The sequence below is a fragment of the Prosopis cineraria genome, unplaced genomic scaffold (genome assembly GCF_029017545.1).
Source record: "Prosopis cineraria cultivar Desert tree isolate PC_DT_omini unplaced genomic scaffold, ASM2901754v1 PC482, whole genome shotgun sequence".
Taxonomy (NCBI): Eukaryota; Viridiplantae; Streptophyta; class Magnoliopsida; order Fabales; family Fabaceae; genus Prosopis; species Prosopis cineraria.
The window spans coordinates 35,430-49,496 of record NW_026555807.1 but is presented as its reverse complement, the minus strand read 5'-3'; the positions used below and the strand labels follow the sequence as shown (position 1 = coordinate 49,496).

The window sequence follows — 14,067 nt, the reverse complement described above, 5'->3', positions numbered from 1 at the left end:
CATTTGGTGCTGTAACATTATGTTTCTCTGATATAGACTACAAGTTGGAACTTTTTCAAAATATTGCTCATGGTCATCTCAAATCTGGTTTTTTTACAGGTGTACTGCCAAAGTATTTTAACTCAGAGTGGTCAGTGGCGCAGTTTCATTTGAATGAAGGTTTGCAATATAATGTTGCCTTTGGTCACCAAAAGAACACGATTGTGATACTTGGCATGGATGGAAGGTATCTCTTGTGGATCATATCTTTGTGCTGCTTTTTGTGTATTGCACTTTTCCACTTCCTCCATGTATTGCTGGTAGATGTTAGCACACTCAGGAAGAGCATGTTGGGAATATGACAACTAGGTTTTATAACCTCGTATTTTTGCTTCCTGGAGATTTCTTTTCCCCCCTTTTCCTTGTTTGGTGGGAGTGGCGTGGAGGAGTTGTCTTTGAGCTTATGTATTGCTTATAGGAATTCGTTGACAATAGAATACCATGTTTGAGTAATGATTAGATAGTAGGTCATGTGCATCAGTACAAGCATGGGAAAGGCCTGGGAAAAAAAGAAGGAAGAATGACATTTGGATCCCTTTGTAAGGGAATTATTGACACTTTGGTTCCTTAAAAACATGACTTTTGAGATTAACAACTTTTTTAAAAAAGTGAAGGCCAAGTGCTAGTGATTCTCCTGTAAGGGGCCCGAGTGTCTTTCTCCCGAGAAAGGAAGCATGGAATCTTAATGTAAACTGTTGTTGTTAATAACAGGGTCATTGGACTTTTGAACTGGTGAATCAATCTGTTAGACTATCCGGTGAACAGTTATGGATGGGGTCAACCGAGTTGGTTTTATTTTTCTCTCTCATTGCTAAACATGAAATGACATCGTTTGACCTAAAGAATAGTGGCATGTCAATTTATGCTTTATTATTTTTTTTATTGAAATATGTCTGGTTTGTGTATGAATGTTTTATTTACTTGTGGATTAATGTACTTTTTATTTAAATATTTCTGTTTTTTTATCTAAAGTAAGACAGTCACAATGAGCAATTCTTGTTATAAGAATGTGGAAGATTTTGATAGTTTTATATCTATAATTCACTTTTATCCAATCAAATCAAGACAAATAAATTTTAATATATAATAATATTAATAGCATAATTTGTTATAGAATAAATAATGTATAAAATTCAAATTTTTTAATTTGATTAAAAATTAATAACCTCAAATATATGAAGTTAATTACACAAGTTTGTAACTCAAGAATTTTATTCTCATTGTATTTTCTAGTGCTGTGTGCATTATTTCCGTCTTTTGTGAATTAAATTTTGATGGTATATGATGCAGCTTCCATCGATGCCAGTTCGACCCCATAGCCGGTGGAGAGATGACCCAACTTATAATTTTTCTGAAGCCAGAAGAAGAAATTTTCTAGATTTGAACGTATTCAACTATTTACTGTGGCTGGCGTTTCCTGTAAATAGATTTTATCTTTTCCCGTGCAGCGGTTGTTGTTAAAATGAGTGCTGTCTCCCCGGCGCCCTGCTGTTGATTCTTATTTCATATTTTGGGCATTTCTGGGCCTTATGGGTTTTCAGCCGATGATTTTCATGGGCTGGACATTCTTTTTTTTTTTTTCTTTTTGGAACTAGCACCAACTCCCCCTACATTGCATGGGAAGTATTCGCTAACACAACTTAATATAAAAGATTATGTTTATTATTGTCATAAACATCATTTACTCTCTCGTGTAATGCACAAGAAGCATATAGTTCCATTGTAATCAATTTAAGAGTTTTACAAATAAATATCATTGACAAAATTGCAATAATCATCACCAACCAACGTCTAATTTATATTATTGTATGTACTAACAATGCTGTTAAAGATGAAGAAACTAAATTTTAGAAAGAGATTGTTTAGTTTTAGAGTTCATTAAAGTTCTGAGATGTATCTTTTATCATTATTTTCACGGACGTGAAGGATAACATGTCTCATTAAATAGTCATTAACTAATTTTGAGGGAAAAACCTATGCGAGTAAACAGAAGCGTGTTGGGTGTTCGAGTTCTCTAGGATTAGAGCTTCCTTTTTTTTTTTTTTGGGGGGGGGGGTGGGTGGGGAAGATAGTTACTAACCGGACTAAATGGTAAAGTAGTAGTTATTGGCAATGAGGCTAATTTTTATTGGCCAAAAAAGTGGCAAGTAATAATTAATTTTTTTAAAAAAAGAAAAAAATAAAAGGGAGTTGTAAGAAGTTAAAATGCTAATTACGCCAAAAGACGTGGGAGACCCATACGCCCAGAATCGAGAAGATCTTGGCACAGGAAAGTACGTGAGCAGAGACCCCAAATCCCAAAGAGTTCGATCCTGCAATTTATGTTGCAGACACCAGACAAAATGAGCAGAGTGCCAAGAACTTAGAAGCACAAAACGGCAGAGAATCGACCATGGACGACAAGTAGAATACGTCAAAGCAAACAAAATTGAATTCACAAGTTTGGCGCCTACATTCATGCACTGCGTAACATGTATCACATTGAACAGATGGGAGAATCTAGTGTTGTTTGGCCTTCTCATCGTCCCTCAGCGGCAGAAGAAGAAGAAGGCTTCTTTGGAAGCAAGACGGGGTTGATATTCGGCAACACTCCCCCGCTAGCTATGGTTACTTCTTGCAGAAGCTTTCCCAGCTCATCATCGTTCCTCACTGCAAGCAGCACGTGTCTTGGATTGATCCTCTGCTTATTGTTATCACGCGCCGCGTTCCCTGCCAGTTCGAGCACCTACGCTCCACCGTTCCAGAAAAATCACAGAATAACCCCAGAACAAAAAAAAAAAAAAAAACCAGCGTAAAAACAGAGAAAATTATTATTATTATTATTATTTTTTTTTTTTTTTTTAAAAAGCGCTAAGCCTCAAGTGCATTGCAAAACCAGAGGGCATTGGGAGCGACTGAGCAATGAAATAAAAAAGATACCTCGGCGGCGAGATATTCGAGGACAGCCGCCAGGTAGATCGGTGCTCCGGTGCCCAAACGCTTAGAATAGCGACCTCTCCTCATGAACCTGGCTATGCGAGCCACCGGAAACTGAAGGCCGGCTTTCACGGACTTAGATACGACCTTCTTCCTGTTCCCTCCTATTCTTCCGCCCGTACCCTTAACGTCGTTCGCGGCCTCCATTGCCGACGCTGTCAAAGATCAAGCACCGAGCCTCTCCTGCACCGCCGCGTCTCAGTGTAAAGCCTGAAATGAGGACGCCGCTGGTATTAATACTGCTTAACGCTCGTTGTTTCTTCGATTCATTGCATCCGACGGTCTTCGCGTGAGCCTCGTTAGCGATCCATGGGTTTGATCTCCAGCGGGAAATGCGCGAAATGTTCGGAGATGATGAATGACCGAAATCACCATTTTCTTTTTTATTAATTAAAATTAATTTGATGGATGATCGTAGGGCCGAAAAGTTCCACACGCTGGCGATCCATCATTAAATTTTTAACTCCGGATCGTAAGGACCTATGAATTCTTAACTAAACTTGTTCGACTGTTAAACTAAATATATAGGATCAATCAAGTTAATGGGGAAAAAGAAAAGAAACTGGAGAATGCATCTCATGATGTAGTTTTTATAAAGAATCATGTTAATAAAAAGATAAGAGAACAGTGAAAATCCGTACGAAGAAGAGGCTATTTTTGTGCGCATACATACATAGACTAACATTGATGACCTGCCAAAAGAGAACAAATAGAAGTGGGAGGTGGCGTTAACGAATTTGAATTCTCGGGGAGGCGTTTTGATTGAAGCCGTCGGAAAGGTGAAGGTCCAGAGCTTCAGGGAAAGAGCAAATGATCTTCAACTGAATCCTCCTCAAGCACGCCGCAAACTCCAGAGCCTGATTCATGCTCGCTCTCGCTCCTTCCAATGCCTCTATTAGCTCCGTATTTGTCAGGTAATAGCCGCTTATCTGACTCAATATTCTGTCGTGTCTCTCTTGATATCTCGCCACTCTTTCTTCCGCCACCTCCAGCGCCTCGCTTACTATTCTCAGCTTTTCCGCCACCATCTTCTTCTTCTGCCATCTCCGCAGACTTGTCACGCCCACCAGCAACGAGCTCGACAACCCTGTAATGGCCAAAATGATGTTCCCAAACCTCATGGGCGTGCGTATCCTGTCCTCCCAAGTTTTGAATCAACTCACATTTCAAGAGGAAGGATACTTTGCTTTCATTTGGGGGACACCCCGTGGCTTCATCACTCCCTTCTTTTTTCCCGCTCATTCTGGAATATATATGCATTTAAAAATTGAAAGAAAAAGATAGCATGGAGAATATCAAATCCACTATTATAAAAAGCAAGGGGAGGACTCTGAATTCAAGTTCATGTACTTGATAGCTTGCCTCATCCCACCACACCACAAGCTCTCGTATCGCTTTTTAATTGCAAGGTCATATTCTCAATGATTTACTATCATTCCAATAATATGGCTTCGAACATGATTAAATAAAGAACAGAGTTTCATGAAACAGAAATAACTCAAAATTCTCGCTTCATGAACAAGAATAAAACTCTCGCCTATCCACAAAGGAGGAGAACAACCCTCCCAAAAAAGTCAAGAAGAAGAGAAAAGAAATAAGAGCCCAAGTCTACAGTTCATCGTTCGGTCCTGCGTCGTCGTCGTCATCAGAAGAAGAGCTTTCACCACTCCTCTCATAAACCTGCTTGATAACCGGATTACACACAGCCTCAATCTCCTTCAATTTCTCATCGAACTCATCTTTCTCAGCGTTTTGGTTGTCATCCAGCCACTCGAGAGCCTCCCTCAGTACATTCTCTATCTTCTCCTTATCGTCTGACTCGATCTTGTCTGCAAGCTTGTCCTTGTCATTGATAGTGCTCCTCATGTTATATATGTATGTCTCCAATGTATTCCTGGCATCAATCCGTTCCCTAACCTTTCTATCCTCTTCTGCCAATTCCTCAGCCTCCTTCACCATCCTTTCAATCTCTTCTTGGCTCAGACGCCCTTTGTCATTCGTAATTGTGATCGATTCCGATTTCTTTGCCGCCTTGTCCTCTGCTTTCACATGTAGGATTCCATTGGCATCAACCTCGAAAGTGACCTCGATTTGAGGCACTCCCCTGCAAGTATTATTAATCAACCAATCACTAGAAACTACATTCTCCTGTATTCTTCCCAATATCTTCCATTTCATTCAAGAATACAAATTTTACAATATGAAGGCCGTGTCTTGGTTAATTTCTCAACTTACCTGGGTGCTGGTGGGATGCCCGACAGGTCAAATCTCCCAAGCTCGCGGCAATCCTTAGTCAGGGTTCTTTCGCCTTCATAAACCTAAAAATTTTCAACACAAGGATTAGAATACAAATACAGTGGCAGTTACATAAGCAATTAGGGAAAAATCATGCTAATGATCTCACCTTGATGGATACTGTTGTTTGTTGATCTTGGTAAGTGGTGAAGACTTGAGACTTTTTGGTTGGAATAACAGTGTTCCTTGGTATCAATTTTGTCATGACACCGCCAACCGTCTCAATCCCCAGACTTAAAGGAGTAACATCGAGGAGAAGAATATCTGCCCAAAATAAAGCAAGTTCAACTTCAAGTTCTGACTCCAAATAACCAAAGAAGCATCAAGCAGAAAGTCCTTTGAAAATCAAGAAATAAATAGATATGCAGGTTGATTACGTTACCTTTGGTTTCTTCGCCGCCTTCACCGCTGAGTATTCCGCCTTGGATAGCAGCGCCATGAGCAACAGCCTCGTCAGGATTAATCCCTTTGTTCAGTTCTTTCCCATCGAAAAAGTCCACCAAGAGCTGTTGCACCTTGGGAATTCGAGTACTTCCTCCAACTAACACGATCTCGTTGATATCAGTCTTCTTCAGGCCTGCATCTTCCAAAGTTCTTTTCACCGGACCCATCGTCTTCTTGAACAAATCCATGTTCAGCTCCTCAAATCTGGCTCTTGTCAGTGATTCAGACAAGTCGATTCCATCAAAGAGTGACTCAACTTCAACCCTCACTTGGTGCTGGCTGCTCAGAGCTCTCTTGGCTCTCTCACATTCCCTCCTGAGCTTCCCCAAAGCCCTATTGTCCTTGCTAATGTCTTTGTTGTACTTCTTTTTAATCAACTTGATGAAATAGTCCATGAGTCTGTGGTCGAAATCCTCTCCTCCCAAGTGGGTGTCTCCGCTGGTAGAAAGGACCTCAAACACGCCATTATCGATGGTCAAGATGCTGACATCGAATGTACCGCCACCAAGATCATAAACCAATATGTTCTTCTCTCCTCCCTTCTTGTCCAGTCCGTAGGCTATGGCTGCCGCTGTGGGTTCGTTGATTATCCGAGCCACGTTGAGTCCGGCAATGATGCCAGCATCCTTGGTAGCCTGCCTTTGCGCGTCATTGAAATACGCTGTAATCACCAGGAACAAGAAGCAAATCAGACCACATGTGTATGCAGAGCTAAACTGATAAGTATAATTAATAAGCGGGGACACATATCAAATTAGGGAGTAAAAAGAACGAAAGAATGGTACCTGGAACAGTGACAACGGCATCTTTGATCTTCTTCCCCAAATAGGCTTCGGCCGTTTCCTTCATTTTAGTCAAAACCATAGCACTGATCTCCTCAGGGCTAAACACCTTGTTTTCTCCTTTGACTTTCACTTGCATGTAAGGTTTTCCATCCTTATTTATGACCTTATAGGGCAAGAACTTTATATCCCTTTGGACCTCTGGATCATCATACCTAACATTCAGAAGCAAATCAAACCCAGTTCAGCAGGCCATTCGATAACGAGAAGCCAAGAATTATTGACCTTAAAGAGACAGAAGATCACTCACTTCCTGCCAATGAGACGCTTAACATCGAAAAGTGTGCGTTCAGCGTTGAGAGGCGCTTGATTCTTCGCTGCCTCTCCGATCAAACGCTCTGTGTCAGTGAATGCGACCCATGAAGGAGTGATTCTGTTCCCTTGATCGTTCGCTATGATCTCCACGTGACCATTCTTGTAAACACCCACGCAAGAGTAGGTAGTACCCAGATCAATACCGATCACAGTTCCGAGTTTTGGAGATTCTTCAGCAGCTATAGCCAATCCAAACAGAAATTCTGAAAAGGACAGAAAGAATACATTAGAATAACTCGAGAACAAAATAAATAAGCAATAAAAAAGCTTCTCTTTCAATTCCAATGTCGCTGCATTATATTATAGTATCTTGTAGGGCGTAATATTCCATTTCTTTTCTTTTTTCTTTTAATACAATGGTGTAGCATTCCAAAAGGAAGAAAAAACACATGAGCGGAACCTTACCTAAAGAAAATAGAAGCAGAATTGCCAATGCTTTATTCTTCGACATGATCATGCTGATTGGTTTAATACTTCTCACCTTCGTCCTGGCAGACGCTTGCTCTGTTTTGTAACTTGGTTGCCAAAGGTCGGCTCTTCAAAATGGGGGGCGATAGATATATATATATATATATATATATCTGTGTTTGTGAGTCCCCCATGCTAGAGTGTTCTCTCCAATACAGAGATACCACGTCAGTATTATGGGTGCAATGCGGTGCGGACCCTTCCTGGCATAACACGTGAAATGACCAATAGAATGTCGACACGTCACTGCAATGAATATACCGGTAAAACCTGGAAAGTTCATGATTTGTTGAGCCATGGAGGGCGCACGATGATGAGGCCTGGGTTTCTCTTTCGTGGGCTTCAGATTGCACCAAGCTATGGGCTCAGCCTCACATGTATGGGCCTGGTCTGGCTCTCGCCTTCCGTGACACTGTGACAGTGGAATCGGGGATTTCTTTTCTTATTCTTAAAAAAAAAAATTGACATTTAAGAACCACTCAAAAAAATTATTTCAGACAGTGACTAATATAAAATAAATTATTATTAAAATAAAAACATAATTTATTTTTAAAATAAAACTCATTAATTATTGTATGTGAGTAATTTGTACGATTGATTTTTAAATGTGATTCTTCCTCCTTTTTTTATTGTCATGAGGATTGGGCGATGCCTTAGAATTCTCCGCGGGAGAGAAATTTTTTGCATTTTATAGCAAAACTCTTCCAAAAATTGATAAAAACATTCATTTCAAGGAGTGGTTTATTTAGTGAAAGCAAACTACTAGGTACGCACTAGTATAAAATTATTAATATATAATATTATTAAAAATAATGATTTAAAAAAAAACGTCATGTAAAAAAGAGATAGGTGATGATTGTATAATAAATGATGGGTGTTATTAACACCCATCATTTATTTCATTAACATATATGATAGGTGTTGTAATGCTTCAAATTCTACCTTTAAAGAAAATTAAAATTAATAACAATATAAATAATGGATATTTTAAATACTCATCATTTAAATTGATGATATTATATGACAGGTTTTTTTAACACCCATCATATAATGTTTAAGTTTTTAAAATTTTAAAAAAATGTAACTTTATATAACGGGTATTTCAAGCACTCGTCATACAAAGTGATCATAATATATGACAGGCATTTAAAACATTCGTAATAAAAAGTGAAATAAATGACAAGCATTTAAAAGCCCGTCATTTATTTTTATTTAAAGTCTTTTCAATTCCTTTTCATTTTAAATTTTCTCTCGTGTGCCCTATGAACTCTCCTCTCCTCTCTTCTCTTCTTCACCTTCACACGAAATCATAAATAAACTTACAAAGTGACTTCATTTTTATAGTTGAGCATCATCCCCCACCTCCGTCATGATTCCCTGTCGTCCTTGCTATCGTTCATTGTAGCTTGAGTTTGCCATTGTGTTACAACCCATTTTCTTTCAAGGTGCTTTTTTTCGTGTTTTCTACCATATCTTTCAATGTCCTCTAGCTTTTTTATTGTGGGAATGATTTATTCATTATTTTATAGAGTTTTATTGATTGAATTTACATAGTTAACTTTCTGTGCATATTGTTGCTTAATTTTGGTAATGTGGGTTGAAGAAAATTAATAATATATGATGTGTTCTTGGCTTGAGGATGCTAATGAAGGTTATGGGTAGCCTTACAATAATTATGAAGATGAAAATGAATGATCAAAATGGATATTCATGATGATTATATTTTTTATGAATTTTAAACAATTCTTTTGAATAATTTTTTTAAATTATATGCCTTATTTAATTCGGATAGTTTTATGTTAGAAACTGCATACTAAAATGTATTAGTATATCAAATTTTATTACAATTGGAGTTAATTTGAGTAACCAAAATTGACGCGTAGTTTTTCTAAAAATTATAACTATTTTGTTAAGATTTTGACATTCGTTATAATGAATAATAATATCTTGACATGAGATTACTACTGTAAGGTAGGAGTAACATTAAGATGATAAATGAGAAAAAAAAACAATGATTGCAATTGATATTTATGGTATTTTTCTTTTTTTCTATAATTTTTAATGAATTTTGTTTAAATTGTGTATAGTTAAAAATGTTATTTTGTTAGATTTTATTGCTATTGAAATTGTGTATGATTAAATTTAGTTTATTAATATAAGATGTTAGGTTTAAAAAGAAGGTTTGAGCTCGGGGAATACTTGTAACACCCTCAAATTTACAAACCGATTTTTCGCAAATTATTAATTCAAGAAATCATTTTTTTTTCATTGAACCCTTATCATACCCTTATCATGGTAGAAAAATTTCTACCATGATACATCCAAGATAATATACCACAGGTCTTAAAATATCTCAAAAAGCAATTAGAACCATGAGGGACAGACATGATCCTCATAGCATGTTATTTAAATTAGGTCATGAATCAAAAGGGACAGACATAATCCTCTTGGACATATAAATGCATTTAATAAAAAGGATTAGAGTTTACATGCTCCATAGACATGATATGTCCTAAGTTGGCACAAGATACATTGTATAATCCAAAATAAGAGGCAACGTAAAAGATGGTGTCTCATACACCATAATTACACCTCTGGTGCTTTCTCGGCCGGATTCGCTCCTGTAAAAATATTAACCACGGGGAATGAGACTTAAAAGTCCCAGTAACCAAAAATTAATATGTAATGATGCATGCGGATGTAACTAATCATGCGATTACTAAGTGGGCACACAAAACATTTAACCGAACAATATTTTCAAACAAACCGAACAAGTATTTAATTGCATGACTGCACCTTATATCCTCCTTTCACCATGCTCGGACGCCAAATCACCCGGCCAAAGGTGAGTTGGACCAAGCGACACGCCACTCATTGGGTCCAATGAGGGCTTACCACGTGGTAATAATTAACCGAACAGAAATTTCCATTAACACCATACATTAAAATACCCTGACAAGTCATGCATCATTCAAATATCCAAACAGGAATATATCCGAACAATAATATCTCATCATGATAAACAAAAATAAATTTTTAACCCACTTGGCAATAATTTCAAACAAGTATATACAGTATTTATTTTAATAATTCATAATTTTTCCAAACAACAAAACAACACATAACCATTCACAAACACACCTATCACAACACATTAATAATGGTTACCTTGTGTCTTGAATAACAAGTTCCCCTTCACAACTCCTTTTTCACCACTATCTTTGTCAATATAATCTACATAATTATTTCACAATACTATATATTAATTTTACATTAAAATAAATAACTCTAATTTAAAGAGTTAGAAAGTCTTAGATCTATAGTCCATATTAACACTAATTTAAGATTTATGCCTCATTTAACTTCTAAATTCTTTTCTAAAATTCTCATACCCTAATGAACTTTTTTTTTATCCTCAATTCACTTCTAGTATCACAATTTCATCCTTCTATATTCTAAAAATTCATCCAAAAATAAATTAAATTTTAAAATTATCCTGAAGCCTCAAATCACCTTTCTATAACCTCAAAAATACCTATTCATACTTAAATAAATATTTAATAATCATAGGTTTATCCCTACATCTCAGATTCCACATAAATTCAACCATATAGATCTAGATTTTAACTCAAAAATTTTTAAACATGAGTTTCAACCTTAAGAAAATATTCTATAATATTTATTATATCCCTAAGAATTTTAACCTATATTTTTAATCCATCATATCATCAGATTAACTATCCTATAGAAAAATCCTAATCAAATATTTACTCTATCCTACAAAATAATCATATCACTAGAAAGCTAATATTATTTAAAAAAATAACTATAAAATTAATTTTGTAATTAAATAAATTTTTAAATGCTAATCTAAACAGGAAAGTTAGAACATACCTGAAGAAAAAGAAAATAATCCCCTCTTGCGAGAAAACGCCGAGCAACGTGAGAGGAAGAGAGAAAAATAATATAAAAATGGGATTGTGAGTCCCAAAATTATATTAAAAAAAACTATAGGTTTGAATTTAATTATTCAAACCTTTGGGCCAAAAGTTGCAATTTTCTCTAAATTGCATCTTAGCCTCTCATGCTTCCTAATGCACACACCCCCTCCTTTTTATACATGAAGGCACCTCTTCTCTTCCCTCATCTAACCAATGTGGGACTTAGAAACAACAACCTTCCACCCCCCTTTTTTTGTTCCTTCTACCTTCTCTTTTTTTTTAACACACACATAAAAAAAAATTATTTATGTATTATATCTTAACTAAATATTGCTTATGTGGTTTTAAATTTAAATTTTTAAATTCATAATTAAATACCTAATCATAATATTATTTTTAAATAACCTCAAATAATATAAATTCCTATTATTATCATTTTTTTCCTCAAAACCTAAATTCCACAATTTCTTTATTATATAAAATCAGGATGTTACAATTCTCCCTCCTTCTAGAAATTTTGTCCTCAAAATTTAATAGATAAGCATAGAAACTATGTACCTAAGCAAATAAATGTGGATAATCTCGCCTCATACTCTCCTCGGTTTCCCAAGTAGCATCACCTAGGGCTCCACCCTTCCAAATCACCTTCACGAGTCGGATGGTCTTATTGTATAGTTGTTTGTCCTTAAAGTCCTCAATTCGCTCCGGTTTGGATCTAAAGGTCAAATTCTCCCTCAATTCTACTTTTTCAGGTTCAATAACATGGGAGGGATCCGGGTTGTACTTCTTCAACTGTGATATGTGGAACACATTATGGATACCTGCAATCTATGGAGGTAATGCAACTCTATATGCAGTAGATCCAATTCGCTCCAAGATCTCATACGGGCCCATAAATCTAGGTGTCAACTTCTTTGCCTTAATGGATCTACCAATGCCTGTCACTGGAGAAACCTTCAAAAATACATGATCTCCTACTTCAAACTCTAACGGCCGTCTCCTCTTATCAGCATAGCTCTTTTGTCGGCTCTGAGCGGTTAGCAATTTTTGCTTAATCATTGCAATCTTCTGGGTGGTCTGCTCTACAATTTCTGGACCAATGATACTCCTCTCACTTAATTCTGTCCAACACAAAGGCGATCTACACTTCCTTCCATACAAGGCCTCATAAGGCGCCATCCCAATACTAGAATGATAGTTATTATTACAAGCAAATTCAGCTAATGGCAAATGATTATCCCAACTACCTGGTAGTTCAATGGCACAAGCTCTCAACATGTCCTCCAAAGTCTGGATCGTCCTCTCTGTTTGTCCATCTGTTTGGGGGGTATGCGGTGCTAAAACTCAGTCTGGTACCCATAGCCTTCTGTAGCGTACCCCAAAAGTTTGAAGTGAACCTTGGGTCACGATCTGACACAATTCTAGAGGGTATACCATGAAGTCTAACTATCTCCTTAATGTATATCTCAGCAAATTTCTCTAATGTAGAGGTAAACTTGATCGCCAAAAAGTGAGCTGATTTGGTGAGTCGGTCTACTATCACCCAAATAGCATCCTTACTCGAGGGTGTTCTTGGCAGTCCAGTGATGAAATCCATGGAAATATCATCCCATTTCCACTTTGGAATGTCTAACAGTTGCAGTGTTCCAGCTGGCTTCTGATGTTCTATCTTTATCTTCTGACACGTTAAACATCTAGAAACAAATTCAGTTACATCTTTCTTCATTCCTGGCCACCACCAACCTCGCTTCAAGTCATGGTACATTTTAGTTATACCGGGATGAATTGTATATTTGCTCCTATGAGCTTTTTCTAAAAGGATATTCCTCAATCTTGGATCATTAGGTACACAAACTCTACCTTTATACTTCATCACTGTGTCCTCAGAGATGGTAAAATTTAGGGCCTTACCTACCACTATCTCCTTCCTTATATTCCTTTAGTAGTCATCACTCTGCTGTGAGACTCTGAGATCTTCCCAGAATTTGCTCTCAAAGTCTGCTACCTGGAGTGCGGCCATTTGATGTTCAATCACATCTACTGGAACATCATGAAAACTGTTCCACAAATGATATTCATGAACCATCAAATGTGCAGCATGAATAGTCTTTTACTTAAGGCGTCAGCTACCACGTTAGCCTTACCCGGATGGTAATGTAATTCAAAGTCATAATCCTTCAGAAATTCCATCCATCGTCGCTGCCTCATATTAAGCTCTTTTTGATCAAATAAATACTTCAGGCTCTTATGGTCACTGAAGATTTGAAACTTAGATCCATACAAGTAGTGTCTCCATATCTTCAGAGCAAACACAACTGCAGCTAACTCCAAATCATGAGTAGGGTAATTTTCCTCGTGTGGTCTCAACTGTCTGGAGGAATAGGCAACCACTCGGTCATTTTGCATCAAAACACATCTAAACCCTTTAAAGAAGCATCAGTGTACAGAGTGTACGGCACCACAGGGTCAGGAATAGTCAATACTGGAGTAGTGGTTAACCTCTTTTTCAATTCTTGGAAAATAGCTTCATATTTGTCAGTCCAAATAAATGGGGCATCCTTCTTAGTCAGCTTAGTTAAGGGCATCGCAATTTGCGAAAATCCCTTAATAAAGCGACGATAATAACCTGCTAAACCTAAAAAGCTTCGTATCTCTGTAACAGATTTTGACTGTTCCCACTTCATCACTGCATCAATCTTGCTAGGATCCACCACAACTCCATCTCTGGACACAACATGGCCCAAAAA

At 37.2% G+C, this 14,067-nt stretch overlaps 2 protein-coding genes across 2 annotated transcripts; both read right to left on the bottom strand.

Moving 5' to 3' along the window:
- Nucleotides 1-2,557: 2,557 nt before the first annotated feature.
- LOC129297255 (histone H2A.1-like) lies at nt 2,558-3,347 on the bottom strand. The gene is made up of 2 exons (XM_054935616.1): nt 2,959-3,347; nt 2,558-2,764 (listed from the first exon to the last, which is right to left on the bottom strand). The coding sequence occupies exons 1-2, from the start codon at nt 3,160-3,162 to the stop codon at nt 2,558-2,560; spliced, it is 411 nt and encodes a 136-aa protein (XP_054791591.1). The 5' UTR covers nt 3,163-3,347.
- A 1,083-nt stretch (nt 3,348-4,430) lies between these two features.
- LOC129297258 (luminal-binding protein 5-like) lies at nt 4,431-7,431 on the bottom strand. The gene is made up of 7 exons (XM_054935618.1): nt 7,317-7,431; nt 6,847-7,114; nt 6,540-6,751; nt 5,693-6,415; nt 5,420-5,574; nt 5,251-5,333; nt 4,431-5,119 (listed from the first exon to the last, which is right to left on the bottom strand). Exons 1-7 carry the CDS (start codon nt 7,366-7,368, stop codon nt 4,624-4,626), a joined length of 1,989 nt encoding a protein of 662 aa, XP_054791593.1. The 5' UTR covers nt 7,369-7,431; the 3' UTR covers nt 4,431-4,623.
- Nucleotides 7,432-14,067: the final 6,636 nt, after the last annotated feature.

Bases quoted from the DNA above. Each gene is read 5' to 3' on its own strand.
- LOC129297255 (XM_054935616.1), bottom strand. From the start codon at position 3,162: ATGGAGGCCGCGAACGACGTTAAGGGTACGGGCGGAAGAATAGGAGGG. The intron at 2,765-2,958 runs GTATCTTTTTTA...GGTGGAGCGTAG, and splicing joins TCGAATATCTCGCCGCCGAG to GTGCTCGAACTGGCAGGGAA.
- LOC129297258 (XM_054935618.1), bottom strand. From the start codon at position 7,368: ATGATCATGTCGAAGAATAAAGCATTGGCAATTCTGCTTCTATTTTCT. The intron at 6,752-6,846 runs GTGAGTGATCTT...TCTGAATGTTAG, and splicing joins AAGCGTCTCATTGGCAGGAA to GTATGATGATCCAGAGGTCC. The intron at 5,334-5,419 runs GTGAGATCATTA...GAAAATTTTTAG, and splicing joins AAACAACAGTATCCATCAAG to GTTTATGAAGGCGAAAGAAC.